This window comes from Octodon degus, unplaced genomic scaffold (genome assembly GCF_000260255.1).
Source record: "Octodon degus isolate 3935 unplaced genomic scaffold, OctDeg1.0 scaffold00004, whole genome shotgun sequence".
Taxonomy (NCBI): domain Eukaryota; kingdom Metazoa; phylum Chordata; class Mammalia; order Rodentia; family Octodontidae; genus Octodon; species Octodon degus.
Window position 1 is genome coordinate 13,001,251 of NW_004524580.1, and position 20,741 is coordinate 13,021,991.

The 20,741-nt window shown below is 33.4% G+C and overlaps 1 protein-coding gene across 1 annotated transcript in view; it reads left to right on the plus strand.

The window, feature by feature from the left end:
* Window positions 1-20,741, plus strand: part of Lrriq1 (leucine rich repeats and IQ motif containing 1) — a 238,734-nt gene that overhangs the window by 79,491 nt on the left and 138,502 nt on the right. Inside the window, exons 11-14 of the mRNA XM_023716257.1 lie at window positions 20-213; window positions 733-860; window positions 6,910-6,983; window positions 9,976-10,069. Coding sequence (XP_023572025.1) covers window positions 20-213; window positions 733-860; window positions 6,910-6,983; window positions 9,976-10,069 — 490 coding nt within the window. The remainder of the gene's footprint in view (window positions 1-19; window positions 214-732; window positions 861-6,909; window positions 6,984-9,975; window positions 10,070-20,741) is intronic.

Consider the following 20,741-nt stretch of genomic DNA (forward strand, 5'->3'; position numbering starts at 1 on the left):
AAAAAATGTTTTCTTTCAGGTGGTTTAGAATCTTTGAAAAATCTTCAGCAGCTAATTGTGGACCACAATCAATTAATTAGTACCAAATGTCTTTGTGATACACCGACCATTATACACTTGGATTGCTCCTATAATAATCTCACTGATGTGGAGGGCATTGAAAATTGTGGATTGCTTCAAGTATTGAAATTACAGGGAAATTATCTAAGTAAGGTAATTGTCTTAAATTAATTTTTCTGGATGAAGGTAACATTTATTGGTATAAATATCAATCACACATTAAAAGGCAATTTTGAATACATCTTTTTACCGATAAGCTGCATTTGATATCTAGTTTATTTTTAATTCTTTTATACTTTTCTCCTAAAATGTTCAATAGTTACAATATTTTATGAATCTAATTATTTAAGGTTAATCTTAATACTGAAATATAATAAATTATAGCATTTTAAATTTACTAAGGTATATAGTTAGCACTAAATTAATCTATGAAGAAACTATAATTTCATTTCTTATGAAATAATTTTTTAAAGTATTTAAAATTATGAAGTGAATTATTAGAATTATGAAGTGAATTATTAGAAATTTTCCTCGTACTAAGATTGTTATAATATTGTACTTGCATGATTTACAGTAGAGCACAATCTCTCCATTGTAAGCTCTGGCGGGTTTTATAATTATAAATTTAGTAAGCTGGCAAAATATACACTAATGAATTGTATTAACATTTAGCTTCCATCCTTGGGAAATCATGTACTACTGAGAGAATTATACTTGGATGATAACAGTATATCAACTATGGAATCATTTTCTTCCTATTGGCTGCCTTTACTACAAAATCTTAGTATCTCTCAGAACAGGTAATATATGTATGTATACACTTTACTAAAAATAAATGCAATTATTAAACAATTATTAAAATAAAGGTGCAGTGTTTATAAAGAAGTAGGAAAATTGAGTGTCTCCAGTAAGTCACTGACAGAACATTAAAAATAGATTCATACCTAAATTATAAAGATACAATATAGAATTTAAAAATTTGAAGGAATGGATTGCTCTGTTTTAGTAAAATTTTCATTTATAATATATTTTTTTCCTTAAAGACACATTTGTAGAACTCTCAAAGGGCAAGTTTGTTTATATTTGTAAAGAATAGTCTGTGGAAAATCCAGGAGGTAGCTAATTTAATTCAGCAGGATGTCTCATTCTCTCAAGTGGTACTTATTAAGTCCTGAAAGAATGATTTTTAATCTGGTCTCAGCTTGCATGCCTTTTTGTAACTGTTACGATGGACTGAAATTTGATTTCCCTAAGGATATAAAATAACACTTAAAAATGTCTTAACATTAAATGAAATGGGTATCTGCCTCAGAAGATTCATTTGAAAACACCAAACATCTGGATCTTTATAGAGAATCACTGTCAAAAACCACAACAGGAGTACAATATGTGCACTTCTCGTGCTTCATAGTTCCTTGAGACCTATTCACTGTAATATGATTAATTTGCTCATCAAAGCACATAGAATAGGGTAAAGCAATCACATTTTTAACAAGAAATTACTTTTTGAGCTATACAATGCTACAAAACAAGTGAATTCAGTAGCTTTATAGTATAATTTCAGTCAGGAATTGTGATACCTCCTGCCTTCCCTTTGTTTCCCAGGATTGCTTTCGATATTCTAGGTCTCTTCTAGTTCCAAATGAAGTTGAGCAAAGTTTTCTCTAGCTGCGTGACATATAAAAATGGTACTTTAATCGGGATTGCATTGAATCCATATAACAATTTTGGTAGTATGGCCATTCTCACAATTTGTCTTAGCTAAATCCTGGAAACAAGCCAGATGCCCATCAGCTGAGGAATGGATAAAGAAGATGTGATGTTTTTACACACTGGAGTATTATTCAGCTATAAAACAGGATAAATTTGAGACTTTTGTTGGTAAATGGATGCAACTAGGGAACATACTCAAGTGAAATAAATCAGACCCGCATGTGCAAACATCGTATCATCTCCTTAGTGTGAGAACCTGAAAGAGTAAATGAAATCTGAAGGGGACAGTATATAATGGAAAAAGAAAATGAACTTATTCAAAAGGAAAGAGTTACTGAGTTGAAAAATGGACAGGAGAGGGAGTGAGGGAAAGAGAAAAATCTATGTGTGTAAACAAGATGGATTGGACAACTGTACTGTGGATTTCTGCTGGTCTGTGGAAAGGAGCAGATAAAGCTTAATCTGTTTTGTCTCCTTTTTCAATTGTTTCTTCTTTTTCTCCTCTTAATTTCTTATATCTATTTTTTCTTCCAATTTTTCATGCATAAATCTGGTAATATGAATAACTGACTGGAAAAAAGTACTATGCATTTAAACAAATACTGTGAAATTCATATTACTTTGTTAAGTGAAATTCTGTATCACTTATAATTTTTCTGTTTGAATACTATTTTGTACTTTTTATAAAATACAATAAAAAGCAAGTGAATATGGACAACCAGATTATTCTATTTTTTTTTACAAAAATACATATAAAACTCTCTCAGTCTCTGCCATAATACTTACCATCATTTGAGCATCTACATGCTAAGTGATTTAAGTTCCACCTGGTAAAGTTTGACAGTTGAATATTGAATCTGTATTCAAAAACCCTTCAAATTGTTCCAATCAAATCTAAAATATGAAAGTTTCTTTTTAAAAAGGTTATTGGTTGGGTTTTAAAGACAGTTCCAGCAGCCAATAGTGTATGAGGGCTTGGAGCCATCCATAACCCTTCTGATATTTTCATAGTGCTCTTCAAGCAAGAAATACAGTTTCAAATGAACATATTGTGCTACGTTTTTGGACATACGCAGTAAATGTGGAAAAAAAATATATATAGATATATATAATCAAGCTACATTAAGGACCAGAAAAATATTTAAGGAGATTAGCATAACTTTCTTTAAAAAATAATGCCTTTAATTTCATTTGATGATTTAAATCATCAAAGAAATATGTTATCTCTAAAAATTACAATTAAAGGGCCGGGGAGATGGCTCAGTGGAATAAGCACTTCCCTGGCAAGTGCAAAGGCCTGAGTTCAATCCCCGGTTCCACAAAAATAAATAAATAAATAAATAAATAAATAAAATAAAAATTACAATTAAGACTAGGTGATAAAGGTCTTTCTCTTACGACCTATACATATCAATACTATATAAAGGTATTTATTAAAGTTGAAGCATGGTTTTATAATTAACAGTGATAATCTGGTTAATTAATCCAAATCAGCCCTATTTATAATTTTTGTTTGCCTAACCTAATGTTTGAATAGTGTCACATTGTTGACCATCTTCAGAGATATAAAAAAGAATGGTATATTTCTTATTCTAAGAGCTCTTCAAAATATAGTACTTAAGTGTTAAGCTTGCCACTAAAATGATCTATGATATAACATATGCCATTTTGAAAATTTAAATAATACTGTTACTAATTTTGAAGAAGATTTTGTTCAGTTTTTAATTTTTTTTCTTTATTTCTGAAGTGAGAAAAGATCTTAGTCCTTAGCAAGAAGATATAATTGGTGGGATGGGCAAGTAGAGCCATTTCCTGGTGCCATATTGTGAATATAATCTTCCACCTTAGGATTTTTTTAAAATGAATACCATTCCCTGTGGAAATGTGTTGTCTTACATCATGATTTTATATGTGTCTGAGTTGTTTCATAATTATATAAGGTTTGATAAAACTCAGAATCAGCACATCTGAGTTCGAAGTTTGAATCTGTTTCTAACCAGGCAACTGATGTCTGTTTCTCATGATCTGAACTTGACCCCCAACACCCACCAAACATGTAGAATGTATAATAATACCTACCTACCCTGCTTTTAATGACAATCCATGCAGAAATATATGTGAGTACATTTTAAGGATCTGAGAATTCTATACATGTGTATATATGGAAATGTGAGTCATTGTGTGTGTGTGTGTGTGTGTGTGTGTGTGTGTGTGTTTGGATCTGTGGTTAGCATGGTTTTTAAATTATATATATTTTTCTTTAAATTTTTTGGTAAATGTTTTCATCACAAGGAAGAAATTATATATCCATATGCTTTTCCTCCCAACAAATGGAATACATATAAAGAATGATATTTAGTATGTATTGTTTGAAATGCTTGTTTCATCCTGACTTCTGTTTTAGATTTTCATTAGGACATGTCACTGTTTTAAGTTTGACTCAGCCAAGTTCCAACTAGAAGGCTCTCCGGCTTCATAAGCTTTTCTACTTCCAGTGAGACTCTAAGTAGGAGCAGAAAGTGGAAGCTATTACCCATTGGCTGCTCATTGTACAAATCTTTTGCTTCTTGTCGTCTTTGAAATTTATATCTTTTTAATGCCCAGGGCTAATGTGACAAGGTCAAATGGTATTAGGTTTTCGCTAATGTCCTTTATCTTTCTGGTTTAAATTTTCTTGAAAAAAAATATACACAGAATGTCAGTAAAAGGAAAAGTTTTAGAGGTTGAAAAAAGAAAAAGGATTCTATGATTAGGTTTCTACTTCATATTATGAATAGTAACAAAGGTGAATTTAGCCATTTAGCTTCTAAGAAAAAGTAACTTCTTAAAGCATAGTTACACAAAAAGATAAAATTTCATTGTATTGCAAAAATATTTAGGCGTAGCAGGTATTTCTTAGGTTGATTTTGCAAAAGGGATTTTAATACTTGTTTTTAATCCTAAAACCTTACTGGTTGCTTTCATAGTCTGTCTTAATAATTTACCACATAACTTATTACTTAGAAATATGAGATACTATATTCTATCAGAGGAAGAATGATAGTATGTCCATAGGACTTAGTCTGCCATTAGCTACTAGTCTTTCAAATTCTTCTCAATAGAAGGGCAAAGATTTGATATTAGAAATATTAATGTTATAACACAAATACAAATTTTCTTCCTAAGAAATAATTATACTTTCCTTTGTAGGATTTAGATTTCTTTCTTTGATAATATCAGAACACGTCATTATCACAATAGGCGATAGAATGAGATCAGTATTTAAATACAATAACTATTTCCACTGCTTTTTAATTTCCTCCCTCATTCCCTCCCATTCTTCTCTTCACCTCTCTTTGTGCATTTGTTCATTCATATGTTCTTTCCTTCCTTCCGTGTCTATGGACACGGCAGTAAATTTTCCTATGATGGAACACACCAATAATGAAGTGTATCAATACATGAAATGACCAGTATTTTTCTCACATTCTCTGTAAGTTATTTGAAATCTCACCCTATTGAAACTTTTTAAGAAGAAAGTATTGTACAGGCTCAATATGAATAATATTAGTACTTAATATTAGTACTTAGGTTTGACATTTAGAACAATTTCCTCCTCGATTCATTATTTGGTCTGATTTTTTATCAGAAGTATCTTCTTTCTGCTAATGCAGAACAGGATAGTGCAAGAAATGGTCCAGGTCACCTGAAGGCTTGATTTTGTGCCAGACCCAAAGAGGCTGTGGGATTCTGTGAGGTTTTCAGTCACTGATAGCCTGTGACTTCTAACCTTAGAATAATAAGTCTTATTGTCCTGGAAAAAAAAAAAAAAAAACAGAACGAAGGATTTCATGCAAATAAAGAGCAATTAACTGTCAGGACAACTGAACAGAGAGGGGAAAGAGAAAAAAGAAAAAAGAGGAAAAGAGAGGAGAAGGGGAGACAGAGGGAGAGGAAGAAGAAGAAGAAGAGGAGGAGGAGAAAGGAAGAGGAGGAGAAAGGGCAAGAGGAGTGTGATTAATGACTGCTCTTTTTTCTTTTGTGGTAGTGATGTTCTTTGAGCTGAGCCATTTCTTGAAGTTCTAGAATTCCAACATTTATAAAGGGGATTAATTTAGAAGATTTGCAGTTTTGGTGAGACTGTATTATGGGAAAAGGGGTTTTGTCTTAGTTAAAGAAACATGAACTGTTCAATTTTAACTTCCAATTGCAGTAGTAATGCGGCATACTACTGCAGAGGTCTTAGTTGCAGATACAAATCGAGCTAACAGCGATCTTCCCTTCATAATTTTATGCCAAGAATATGCATTTTATCAATAACATTTATGCTTCTTGTTTCAATATGAGTTCTTAATGAAAATTGTTAACAGCAAATGATAAAAACTTTTAAAAGAAGAGGAAAGTTCATTTATTACGATTTTAGTATGTAAAATTGATAAGCACATCAACTTTAAATCTTATGACATTTCTGCCAAATTTGAATGTATATTAATTCAAGTTTATTTATTAAAGTATTTTGTGACATTGAGGTCCTTGGACTTACTGTTTGAACATTGTGCATATTTTCACTGTAGACTTAGTATAATTTTGTATGCTTAGTACTTACGTTTTCAATCTAATAAGCAAAGCATTTTTAAAATTAAAAAAAATTATTTTCTCAGTCATCCCACTGAAAAATAAATTCTTACGTTTGTGCCTCAAAAATTTAGGTCAAATTCTTGAGTCAAAGAAAGTCATGCATAATGGACATACTATGTAACTTTGGCTTCATACAAAGAAAGAAAAATTAGTAACCAAAAACCATTTATTTGAACTTCAATAGCAAAAACACATCAAAGTCCATGATGTTTGTGGCTGAAATTGTCAATCTCATGTTAATTTCTCTGTAACATCAGTTAAATTTTCTTATATTAATATTTCTTTGTAACAAAATGAATAGAATTAATAATAGGTTTACTTAGGCTTCTATAATTATGGCATTGTTAATAAGTATTGTTAATAAATGTTATAATTGTGTTATATACAATTATACTCATATATTTTATATAAATTTGCATAGTTATATAACTGTGTCATATAAATATTTTATTATGTAGTCACATAAATATTCAGAATACTCATTTATAATTTTAATAAATTTTATGTTTTTGTTTCCAGTTTGACAAAAATTGTACCACTTTTTCATTTTATTTCTTTGGAAAAACTAGATGTCAGCAACAATTGTCTGTCTGGTAAGTTTAAAATAATATTTAACTTTTAAAACATCGTAGACTTTTGAGTTTCTATTCAAAATATGGTGAGGGACTGTTTTGAATACATGGATTCATGGCATTGACTAACATTAAACCTACACAATAACACACATTGGAATAATATTTGAAGTTATCCTTTGACTTTTAAAATAATATTAACTTTTATGTTTGTGGTAGGACTAAGAAATCATAAAATTAATATTTTAATTTTCAGATACATATATTTTGCCAATGAAAAATGTAGTGTGTTGATATCCAACACATATAGATGGCCATTAAATTTATTAAAGAATTGTGAATTGAATTAACCAATCCCCTTTAACAAAATTTCCTAATTAACTTATAGCAACAACCATAGTCTGGACACAGTCTGAATTTATCTAAGTTAATTTTGTCTTTATACTAATAAGATTGAATAGTATTTTTAGTTTGATATTTTCTCTGCTCAGTATTCATGTGTTATTGTACTGTATTTCTCATTTAAGACTTTTTTTCTTTTCCTTTTTTGTGCTAACTTATAACCCACTCTATGAATGTATCACAGTTTGTTTATCCATTTATCCTTTCCTGTTCATTGATATTTGAATGCTTAATGCTTAGGGCTACTATAATACAAACTTCCTAAGGAAAGTATTATACAAATATTTTTGCAGACATGTATTTTTAGTATTCTTGGGTAAATACCTAATTTTTTGGCTGATAATACAGTAAATATAGGTTTAACTTTAAGGAAAACAGCCAACACTTTTTTCAAAGTAATTGTATTATTTTTGCACAGCCACCAATAATGTATGAGTTCCAATTATTCCACTCTAGAACTTTTCCTGTCATTGGACTAGCATACTGAAACTTTAGTTGGTATTTCTTTAATGAATAAAGATATGGAATTTTTTACAGATATTTATTAGTGATTTTATATATTTTGAAGTATATGATGTAGTGCCCTACAATTTCAGAATTTTAATTATTTGCCTTTTTTATTTTCAGAAATTTTTTTAATTTATTCTGAATGAAAGTTTGTAATTTTTCCCCTAGCTTATTTTACACACAAATTTTATAAACAGCATTTTTAAATTAGATTTTTAAAAATTTTGATGAAATTTAACTTCAATATTGATTTCACAGGTAGAAATAAATATTTCTCCTCTTCAAGAGGAAACATTTTTGTCCTGTTGTCAGAAGACTTTGTACTTTTACTCTTTAGCATTAACTTTCAAATCCACCTTAAATTAATATTTATTTATGATGAAGACTGAGGTTGAATTCATCTCTTTATATGAATACGCAGTTGCTCCAGCAACATTTGTTGGATAAGCTTTTTTATCATTGAATTACTGTGGCATCTTTATCAAAGATTTGCTTTGTATTTGGGTTACTTTGGTTTGTGTTTGCACTAATAGTTTCTCTACTAAAAATAGTTCTATTTTTCCTGTTTCTTCATTATTTCTGATAAATTTTAGCTCTGTGGAACATTGTAGATCATACAGTTTAGCGAGTCTACATATCATCTGCTTTTAAAGGATGTTGAGTTTTATTTTGTCAAGTAGTTAAGTTAGTGCTGAATCATTTTGTCGCTGTCAGGCCTGCCCTTGTCCTTCCTGAAGACAGCCCGTTCCAGTCTCAAGCTCTTCGTGCTCGCTGTTCTCCACTAGTGACCTTCGTATCGCACACATAATGTTTCTGCATTTTAGGTGATTGCTGACCTGTTCCCTTATTGTGACACCTAGCACCTTTCCAAAGATTGGGGCAAATCCTCACACATGTAACCCTGACGCGCACACAGTTATCTCCTTTGCAGGACTTTTATTCTACAAATTCCAACTTCAAGTTGTTGTTTTGTTGTTGTTGTTCTTGTTGTTTGTTTGTTTTTTTCCCCCTGTATTTTAGGGAAAGGTCTACAGGGTGTTCAGAGTCTCATTACTAGACTGGACTCATAGTGATTCTTTTGTTTACAGTCTCCCAAGTGCTGGGGTTATAGGTGCGTGCCACCACGCCCAGTCTCAATTGTCATCCCAGTGCACCCCAGGGGCAGGGCCAGCACAGCAAGCCTGGGGTTCGAACCCCTGGCCCCTGCACCTGCTTGCAGGTGCTTTAATCCACTGAGCTATTTGGCTGGCCCTCAGCTTCAGTTTTAAAATCAGACTTGAAGACAGCTAATGTGTATTTTTTGGTGGTATTGTGGTGGTTTTCTATCGGAAAGCAATTCAAATGCATTAGTCTGCACTGTACTGTAGATTTACCCATTATGTTTCATTTGAAAGTACAATGGGTCTGTGTAATCCTATCTAGGTGTAATTCACTTCTGTCACCTACATTCAGCAGTTTTCTGTCACAGACACACATTGCCTAGCAGCCACAGCTTCAATGAGCTCCAGTTTAGCTTACCTTTTCTGGGGATCCAGGCCGTGGTCGCTTAGCTTCCAGGGAGAGATATCCTGGCAGAAGCGTGTGGTTGAGCAGAGATGCTGAGCTCTTGGTGGTGGTGCAGCAGGAGAACAGGGCCAGACAGCAAAGGATGCGGACAGTCGTAGAGTCCGAGGCCATGTTTCTTTGTCCCCAGATCCTCTTGGTGTGCTCTAGACCCTCCCATGGGGATCCCCAGGAGGATCAGGTTGCTACTGTACCCCAATTGTCATACCACATGTGTTCCCTGTTTATGTTTCTCATCGTCAGATTTTGTCTTTAGGATGTGAAACAGAATATTGTAAATATTTTACATATATTATCCCATGTAATACTGTATCTGTGAATGTGGGTTATAAGGAAGGGGTCCCTGAGTCCACAGATGCTAAATGATAAGACTTTTCTACTACAACATGTGTGTTCTTAACCCAGTCAGCTCCTTTAAAACTCATGTAATGTTCTGCGGAAAAGGTGAGGATAGTGCTTTTCTTTCACTGGTAGCCATTGAATAAAATGATCATTTTACCTTTCTTGTGATGTCTTTCCTAATGTTTTATTTCCTGCATAGATCTTAAAAATGCCCTGAAATGGTTTCACGGATGCTGTTCTCTCCGGGAAGTGTCTCTCATTGGAAACCCACTTCTTCAAGAAGTAAACTGGAGGTAAAGAAATATGCCAGCATTCTATAACCTTCTTTGTTATTGCTACGTAAAGCAAAATTCAGTGACCGCCGTCCTACAGAGAGGAATATTTGTGGAAGTTTTTAAAAAACTACTTCAAAGCTTTTGTTTTAAACTTGTAAAAATACTCAAATTACCTTTAGTCTAAATTAATTTTTATGCATTTATGAAATAATGCAAATATAAAAATATAATTGTGATTCACTCTGTTGAAGAAATGACAAGTTTAGTATGATACTAACTTGGATTTTCCATATATAGGAAAGACATTTGTTGAGAATTACCCTTGGCAAGTTATTAACATCATGCAGCTTGTTAAATTATTTCCTTTCTGACAGTAATTTTCTTCTGTTTTTTTTTAATTTTGATATTTTAATTGCAATATCTTACATATTGTACAGCTTAGGTATTTGTAAGTATAATATATTTTGACTGATATTTACATTAAGTAATATCCGTGTAGGATAATTAACATATTCTTCACCTAAAACATTTCTGAAAGTATAAACTTTTTGTTTCTTAAAAAGTATGTATTATTGGGCCTGCGAGATAGCTCAGCAGTCTAAAGTGCCTGCTTAGTCAAGCTTAGGCAGGCTTGGGGACTGCAGTTCGATCCCAAGCACCACATGCCACACCTGCCCCGCCCTCAGGGTGGGCTAAGTTGACCAAAAAAGTATGTATCATAAGAATATGCAAATTGATGCCTCTGTTTAGAATATTGAAGTACCCAGATGTAAACCATAAAACATACTTTGTAATTTTTAATACTTCTTTTTCTTCTTTGAAAAATAAAGGTTTCCTAGGGAGACCATAGTTACCAATTATTGTATGTTTCTAAAATCACTGGAAGAGGCTATTGGATGTTTAAAACACACAAATTTCATAAATTTTCAAGATTATGGATAAATTTATTACTCTGATTTTCTTACTAGCATTTCTGCAATATTGAGTAGCATTTTTTACAGTTACTATTTTATATTTTGCACATAGTAAGTTTTGTTATTACTTTTGAGAATGAGTATTTTGAAGTCAGTACAATCAAGATACTGAATATTTTTATTACTATTAAAATTACTTAGTCCCCTGAACTTTATGTTCAGTTCTTTTTGTTAGTACTTGGGAGTGTTTCTCTATCCATCGTGTCATTTATGGTGAGAAATTTGATGACATTCTTGTCTTTGTTCTCATCTCTGCATAGTTTTATAATTTTCTTTTTTTTATGTTTTATATGTTTTTTATTTTTTTTTCTTTTCAAAGTTTTATTGATAAACATATAGCAATGAGACAGTTTCAAATCAAATCGAAAGTACAGTTTCAACAAATCCTGAGGGCATTTCACTGACCTTCTCAAACCAAAAAGCTACAACTCTTGTTGCATAGGTTCTGCTTTACCTTGGTCTTAACCATCCAGTAGAAAAGTATGAAGATGAAATATAGGAAGTAAAGCCATGTTGTTATGTTGAGATGTGGGGGACTCACGTCAATATAATTTTCTAATATGATTAGTATGTGGGGATTTGTAGTTTTACTTAGGTTTGTTCTGCTTAGAGTTTACTGTCCTGGCTTTATAAATTAACAGTTTGCATAACATTTGTACTTTTGAACACTATTTTTTACTTCTTTGACTATGTCATCCTATTAAGACATATATTTCAGTAATGTTGAACAACTTGGTAAGATTACAAAGACACTGTTCTATTATTTTACTTGTTAAAATTTTCTTTCTGTTCTTTACTCTGAATAGTTTCTATTGATATGTGTTCAAGTGCTCTGATATTTTCTTTCTGTATACTCAGATATTAATCCTATTAAAAGTAAAAAGTTTAATTTAAATTTCAGGTGTTTCGTTCTCTAGAAATTTTATTCTTTTAACATGTATTACATATTAATTATGTTCTTGATTTTTAAAATATTGAATTTATAGAAAATGCTTTTAACATCTTTCACTCTTATTTCCATCCTGTGTCATTTTTGGTCCTATTTTAGAAGATATTTAAAATCTGAGATTGTATTTCTCTGCTTTTTGTATGCTTACTGAATTTCCACTATATTGTGGACATCACAAATTTCATATTGTTTAGGTTTAATCTGGTTGTTTTCTACCTATTTTGTATTTGTTTGCAACAGCTTCAGACTAGTAGTATTAGTAGTAGGTTTTACTATGGAAACAGTTTTCAGAATATGTTCTCAGATGCTCAGATATGAATCATTTCAACTTGGACTACGGAAACAGTTTCCAGTGTGGTTTCCTCAACTGTGCTGAATTTTCCTTTGTACCAGCTTTTCCTCCTTGCTTTAAATGTTTCCTCTCATACCCTCACATGTGCACTCAGTAGCTCGGTGGCTCACATCCCACAGTGCTGAATTTGTCCATGTCCACTTGAGGATTTTCTAGCACTGGTGATAACTCTAGCTTTTATTCTCTCCTTTTCTGTCCAAGAGCATAAAAAGAGAAGGTTGGGCATAAAAAGACATAGTTCATTATGACTTATTGTTCACTTGACATTTGTACCATGTGGGTACCTCAAGGCAGAGAAGACAGAAATAAAATAACTGAGACAGCATTCGCCAAGGGGCATAATTCAGCAAGATGAGTTTGGCAACACTAACTTACTACGTGCAGAGAAAAGGCAAGCTTTTACTAAAATTCAGGTAGGAAAACCATTTTCAGTATCTTGATTGTATTAAGTCAGAAAGTCTTGTCTGTTTAGGCAGTGAAAGTACAGAATTTGTTAACAGATAGGAATGAATGATTCAGAATCTACTCTTGTGACCCCTGTGCACAGAAATGGTGGGCCATTGGCCTTGACTTGATTTCTAGGCTGTGGATGGCCATGCTGAGAATCGTTCTGACTCTGATGACTTCAGAAGAGTCTAAAACATCTTAGAGAAGAACTGAAAGTTTGCTTTAATATTCATTTACCTAACTTAATCCACCTGTTGAAGAAGCTAAGCATGTCTATAGAAATTTCCTACCCTCTGTTGTCTGAGGCCATTACAACGCTATCTTGTCAGATGGATTGGGTCACTAGATTTGCTAATGGCTGAGCATGTGTTAATTTGTTAAGAAGTCGGGAGACCTTTTATACCAAGTCAAACATCTATGTTATTCAGTACTCCTGGTAATTTGTTTATTATAGGCCAGTTATTATTCTTACCTTACACACCTTTCTTTATTAAAGCTCAATTTCTGCATAAATTGCTAACATTACACTCTCTGTAGGAAAGCCTTAGGTCTTTCCACATGTTATAAAATAGAATATATCAAGCTCCAGTTTACAAATCCCTTTGCTAAGCGCTCCTTAAAATGTTTAGCAAAGGAAAGAAAGGATCTACTATAGCCATTTAAAAAACATGTTCTTAGAACAGCATCATAATCACCTAGAAAACTCAGAAATACAAACCCTGTCCATTTCCACTGCATCAGAACATGGGTATGGTTGCCAGTAACCTATGTTTTAACCATTTTTTAAGTTGATTCTCTTTTATTATTTATTTATTTTAAAGAGAACAGAAAATAGTTAAAAACATTAGAAATGATACAGAATTTCACTAAATAAAATTATGGGAATTCAGCAGTGGTTGTTCTACTGCATATTGTTGTCTTCAAATTGGTTGTTCAGATTAGCAGACATAAGAATGCAAAATTGATCTCATTGATTCTGATGCACACAAAAGTTTTAATGTTTCTGCGTTTGCAAGCATGGTCTTCCTATCCACTACACTATTTTGACTCAAGGTGGTCAAGTAACTTAAATTAATTCATAGTAGTTAAATGGGGATAATAATCTCATTGGAGAATTATGAGACCTTAATGTCATAATGTATGTATTTTTTTGAAAAATTATTAGAAAATGGTAGACAGACAAATACTGATTTTCCCATTATCATGCTCATTAGACTATCTCTGTGGGCTCTGAGACACCAAATATTTAGCAGATTTCTACACTGTAGAGCCAACTGTGCCTTAACCTCTTGGATACTACAAAAGAAAATTTAAGTGAAACTCATAATACACAGACAGTTTTATAATTTTCTTAGGAATATGAAATGCATATACTATAATGACAAACATAACAAATAATAATGATTATAACTGCTAATGTAACATTTGTGCCTAACATTGTTTCCACTCAAACTTTAAATAATGTCCACTGGATACAATCTAGTAACTCTGGTATCTCCACGTAATAATTGCTAAGTCTCAACAATATTAAGTAATCTGACCAAGGTCATATAGCTAACAAGTTGAAGAGGCAGGAGTCAAACCTATGCCATCTGGCTCCATATTCTGCACTTTGAACGTCCATATTTCAGTACCCCCCAAAAAATATATGTGTGTGTGTGTGTGTGTGTGTGTGTATCAGGTGATCTTCAGTAACAGGCATGCTTTAGAAATTTTGACAAGCAGGGGTTAGATCTCAAAAGTTTACTGAGATTTAAAATCCAATCAAAAGCAACAGGCTGGGGGCTGGGGAGATGGCTCAGTGGAATAAGCGCTTCCCTGGCAAGCGCAAGGGCCTGAGTTCAATCCCTGGTTCCTCAAAAAAAAAAAAAAAAAAAAGCAAAAGGCCCCTTTGTTGGCCGGGCTAAGAAAAGAAGGGAATAATCTCAGAGCTGTAGTTAATCTCTACGAGAAGTCCATTCTGCGCACATATGAACTGGGTATACTGGGAAGTGCCCCCTGGGAAGAGCTACTAAAGCAAAAGCTTGCACTTCCCATGTAGTGGAGAGCAGGCCAGTATTCTGTACATATTGCTTCATTTCATAGCAACCCCATGAGCCATGTTCTGTAATTGCCATTCTCATTTTAAAGAGAAAAAAGCTTAAATACCTTGTCGTTTTCCCCTTTATGGTGCATATAAATGACAGCATTGATATTTGGGTTCTGAGGCCTGATATCTAAGCACTGTGCTCTGTTGCATCATATGATGCATTGTGTTATATTTCTCCTACATTATAAAGGGCCTTTTATGCTGGGATAAATGTTAATTTTCTATCCTGTGATTCCTCTATCCTGTGATATCCTGGACAGACACTTGTGTCACGGATTTATGTTTCAGCCCAGAGACCAAACTGCCTAGGTGTATATTTAGATTTTCTATGATGTTATCTGATACTGTGCAGATTCTTTAATTCTTCTATGATGATGGTTATTAGTATCTACCCCATAGAGTACTGTAAACTTCACTTAGAAATCTATGTAGTTTTAGGGCTCAGTGGATTAAAGCGCCTGCTTAGGCAGATGCAGTGGCCAGGGTTCAATCCCCATCCTACACTGCCAGCCCCGCCCCTGGGGTGTGTTTGGACAGCGATTGAGACTGGGTGTGGTGGCGCATACCTGTAATACTAGCTCTTGGGAGGCTGAATACAGGCAGATCACTACAAGTCCAGCCTATGTAGTGACACCCTGTAGACCCTGTACTAAAATGCAAAAAAAGAAAGAAAGAGAAGAAAAGAAATCTATGTAGTTCAAAACAATCGAAATTTATTTCTTATTTATTTTACATCAACTGGGGGTATAACATATAATCTTCACTCAGAAATTTAGACAGCTTCATATTATGGTCCTGTGACTTCATTGTCCTCTTAATAGTTTTTAAGAGGAAGAGACTATAAGAAATACCTAATTTATCTTTGTAACCTCTTTGACCACTGTAAATTTTAAGGGGAAAATGATCACTTAACTCACCTTACACTGACTGTAATGGATGATAATTTGCAAACTAACTCTAAGACATGCCAGGAAGCTGTAAGAAGACTGAAAGACGGGCATGATGGTGCAAGCTTGTAATTCCAGCACTCAGGAGGCCAAGGCAGGAGGATTATTGTGAGTTTGAGACCATTCCAGGCTACAAAGTGAGCTCAAGGCCAGCCTGAGCCTCACAGGGAGACCCTGCCTCAAAAAGAACAAGAAGAAAAACAAAGAAAAAGAAGACTATCAGAAATGTTTTTGTCTTAGTGTGAATGGGATATATGATCACATGAAAACTTCATATATGGCATATACAAAATGTGTTCCTTTTATTTTTAGTAAGCTTCAATCAAGCCATCCATAGTTGTGGGAAAAATAAAATTTATTTTCAGCAGCAAAGTGCTAAGCAATTAGAGAAGTGATGAAATTAAAAGTTATTATTACAGGCAATAGAAAGAACTACAGCTAATAGAAGTAGCACCAGATCATTGCACAAATTTATCTAGTTCAGTCCTTGAAGGACATATTCACAGTAATGCACAATTTTCCAGTTCTTTTATTTTACTGAGATGATGACATTGGGGTATGGAGCTGAATTAGCATGCCATATGTATTCTTTGCTTGATTTCATACATTTTTTTAATGAAAAAAATATCTAAAAGATGATTTTCCTCTGAATTCTAAATGATAGCATTTTCTACAGCTAGAAATGTTAACTATTCTTTATTTTATTAATCCCTGGATTCAACACTTTAATATGACAGAGTCAGTCTTCTGCTGACATGAATAGCATGCCTACATTTGGATCTTTCTAGGGATATAGCCCCAGGGCACAGCCCCTGCCTGGCGAGTGCAAGGTCCTGAGTTCAATTTGGTACAAAAAACAAAAAACAAACAAACAAAAAACCCACATAATTTTGGGTCTATTTTCTCTTAAAATATTTTTTTTTTATTTTAGGTTTCTACCCTTGATACCTTTTTCTTTCTTTCCACTTATACATGCTATTTAATCAACTATCATCCTTTTTATTTATGTTATGTTTAAAAGTATAAATAGCTCACTTCTATACTGATTGTTTTCATAGCATAAGAAAAATTATTTTTAACCATATTTAGTTTACCTATCTCTGTTGTGTGTTCTCACATTAAACTAAGAGCTGTTCAGTTGAGAAATTTATCTACATCCATTAACTCTAACAAATGAAATAATCTAGCATACTTGGTTGTCTCAAAATTTATATTTATCATGGAAGTAAATTTGTCTATCACTTTTTCTGCGGATTGTGTGTCAACGTGGTGCTTTGTATGTAGCTGACATGCAACAATATTTTTCAAGGACCACATCATAGCAATTAATTATTTTACAATGTGTAATAGCATAAATGCATAATTCAATCCACTTAATTGTTCTGTTTATTAAGTTCAGTTAGTGATGTAAAATGTTAACCTCCTAAATTAATAATTGTTATCAGCATCAATTCTCAGTAGTTATTAATATCAAGAATTCTAAAAGTTTGGCCTTCTGATTATATGGCCATAGTGATTATCAAGTTTTCTAGATTTCCTGAGAAACTGAAATCTAAGACTCATTTTTATAGTAAATATCAGCTGTTGGTTCATTTCCAAGTGTAATGTGATAAAAAAATTTCAGCTATTTAAAGCATTCCTGTGCACGTGAAAAGGCCTCCCAAACCCAATACTAGGTGTCACACCCGATGTGTGAAGAGCTATGCCATCCAAAACAAACATCAAGGTCTCAATCTAAGCTTATTAACTCAAGGTCAAGGGCTTTTTACAAAAGTTTAAGCAAGGGTCAAGCCCTATTTCTAGTGTTCTTAGAGTTAAACTTCTTATCCGAAGACAAAAAGTGTGAATTATGTCTAAAAGGTACTGATTTGTAGATGAAAGTATTTATAATGGACGTATCTTCTGGATCATTTTTATAGACCTCTTTATTTTCTTTAGAGCTATGAATAAGGACCAAGTCTATGATGGCAAATGAAAATTGATAGTTTTGGCTGAATCGATTTTCATCAGGGTTGGGCCAGTTTGTATTCCCATCCACACTGTAGACGCCCCCTCCCCAAACTTACTGGTATTCATTTCTTATTATTTGCTTTCTTGCTCATTGCCAATCTATCTGGAGTGAGATGAATCTCGGTGTTGTTTTAATTTCTATAATGGCCATCTATGTTGAATATTTCTTTGTTTTTATTATCCATTTGTGCTTCTTTTGAGAATGGCTTATTCATTTGCTTTGCTTTGTTTGATTGTTTGTTTCGGATAGGTTTTCACTATGCAGTTCTGGCCAGCCTTGAGCTCATTTGTAACCTAGACTGGCCTTGAACTCACAGGAATCCTCCTGCCTCAGTCTCCTGAGTACTGGGATTACAGGTGTGCACCCAGGTCTTTTATTTTGGGATGGTCTAAATTTTCTTTTAGTTCTTTATGTATTCTATTTGGTTAGTGTATTAGTCTCTTGGCTGAGGCGTGGCTGATGAAAGGTTTTTCCTATTCTGTAAGTTATCTCTTTACACTGTTATTTGTTGCCTCTGCTGTTCAGAAGTTTTTTTTTTTTTTTTTAATTTTGTGAGATCTAAAATTGACACTGACAAAGGTTCTACAATCTGAGGTACAGGATCTCAGGATAAATCCTGAGGGATTTCACTGACCTTATCAGACCCAAAAGCTACAACTCTTGCTGCATAGGTCCTGCTTTACCTTGGTCTTAACTATCCAGAAGGAAAGTATAAAAATGAAGTACAAGAAGTAAAGCCATGCTGTTATGTTGAGCTGTAGGGGACACAGGTCAACAATTTCTGACATTGCCAGTGAAGCGGAAGACCCAATACTATTATGGACTACTGGACTCTTTTAGAATATTTTGCTGAGTTAACACACCTATAATATTCAAATAACGGAACTTAACAAAAAAAGGGTATACAGATGAATGTCCATTTTGTATCTGTGTATTCAAAGTGGTTAGGATAGATATATAGTTACATTCTCTTAATGAATAGAGGGATTTGTTCTAATGGTGTTTGTAAATAGGATCTCAAGTCCACATCTTGTACAGCAATTAACCACTAATCAGAATGTATGTAGTGTGTTAATTATTGAAACTGTCCTGCCAATTTGGTTTGAAACTGTCTCATTGCTATTTGTTTCTCAATAAAATTATGGAAAAAAATAAAATTTTGGTTCTTGAGTTCAATCCCCAGTACTGCAAAAAAATAATAAAATAAAATAAAATGTTGATTCTTGGTACTGTTTCTTATACCAGTGGTGTCCTCTTCAAAAACTAGAGATTTTCAAAACACTAAGACTAAGAATTCCACTGGGCCCAGCTATTCCCCTTCTAGACGTTCACAGGAAAGAGTTGACATCATCATATTACAGTGATACATGGATCTCATGTTTATAAGAGTACAACTCAGAATACCTGAAACTTGGAATGGATAATTAGTCAATAAATGAAGGGATAAAGACAGTAGGATATTTGTGCAGAGTGGAGTACTACTCTGCCATAAACATGAATAAACTGGAGTCATTTGTAGGAAAGTGGAAGCACTTTGAGACCATAATATTAAGTAAAATAACTCAGATGCACAGGCTTTCTCTTAGACGAGAAGCCTAAAATGTAAATCATGAGCAAGATGAAAGACAACAGAAAGTATGGAGATAGGTCTTTTTCGAATGGGAAGGAGATCCAAAGATGGAGGGAGAGCAGAGGAAGGAAGGCAAAGGGATGTGAAAGAGTTGAGGCATGTAATGTTGATGTACTCAGTCCCCTCAAGGGGGGTAATCATTATGTGATGCAAGCGTAAGGTGGATATTCAATCATTAAGGTGGATGTTTCCATGAGCTTTACTGAACCCTTTGATACCAACAAAGGGATTAATTACCGACTTTCCCATTTGGCTTCTTTCTTTCATGTCTGGCCAGTGATACCATGGACAATACTGATGTACTAAAATTTTTCTTTTTAATACTTAGTCCACAGACCCAGTTGGGAATCTCCTTTGGGAATTTGTTTCCTTCACTAATGATTAGTAGATTGCTTAAGTGGCAGAATATTCACCAGGAAGTTTTCAGGAAATGAAATATTGCTTTGGCCCTTGACGAGGAGTAACCCAGCTGGAAAAACTAATCTTGAGATCTCGCAGTATTCTTATACTTCATCTTCAGCATTAATCAACCTGTCGCTGCATGTTTTAATATATTCTTCATAAACTCTTAAAAGTCTACATTTGTAATTTAAGTCCAACCTATTTGCTTGCATCTTATACAGATCTGAAGACTGTTCCTTAAAATAATTAAAATTAATAGCAATTCCTGTCAGAATATTAATTGTATAAAATCACTAATTCAAAACATTGTGACAACCCTGAAGATTCAAGCAAATTTTTACAACCAAAGAATTTCAAAATATTCTGATTAAAATAAATGACTCTGAAACTTTTAAAAATGAAGGCATGGTACCATCAAAAGGTTACTAATGTAGAAATCTGGGCCCTATTGACCACATTCACTAGAATTATTCTCCATAGATAAACTTCTGCACTTAGTGACATTTCTGTCAGGACTCATCTCAAAAAGACATGACGTGTTATGCCAGATCCATCATTTGCGTCCCTCGTTGGCCTGATCCCCTGTCAGCAGTCCCCACTTCCGTTCTTCTGCAGCAACAAAGAGCAAACCTAGCATACTGTATTAGCTTTGCATACATTTTCTCTATTATTTTGGGTGTGGGATAAATAAATGCTCATTTAGTTAGAGGAAATGGACTTGTAGTAAAATATGCTTACCAGCCTATAAACCTAATGGGAGAGATTTTCATTTTCCTCTGGGATTATTTTGTTGGAATGTCAAAATTATTTTGTCAAAGTTTCTCTGAACATGTATACAGTCACTAAGTACCATGTTTTTGGAATAGTATTCTGAGAGGATTTTGTATCA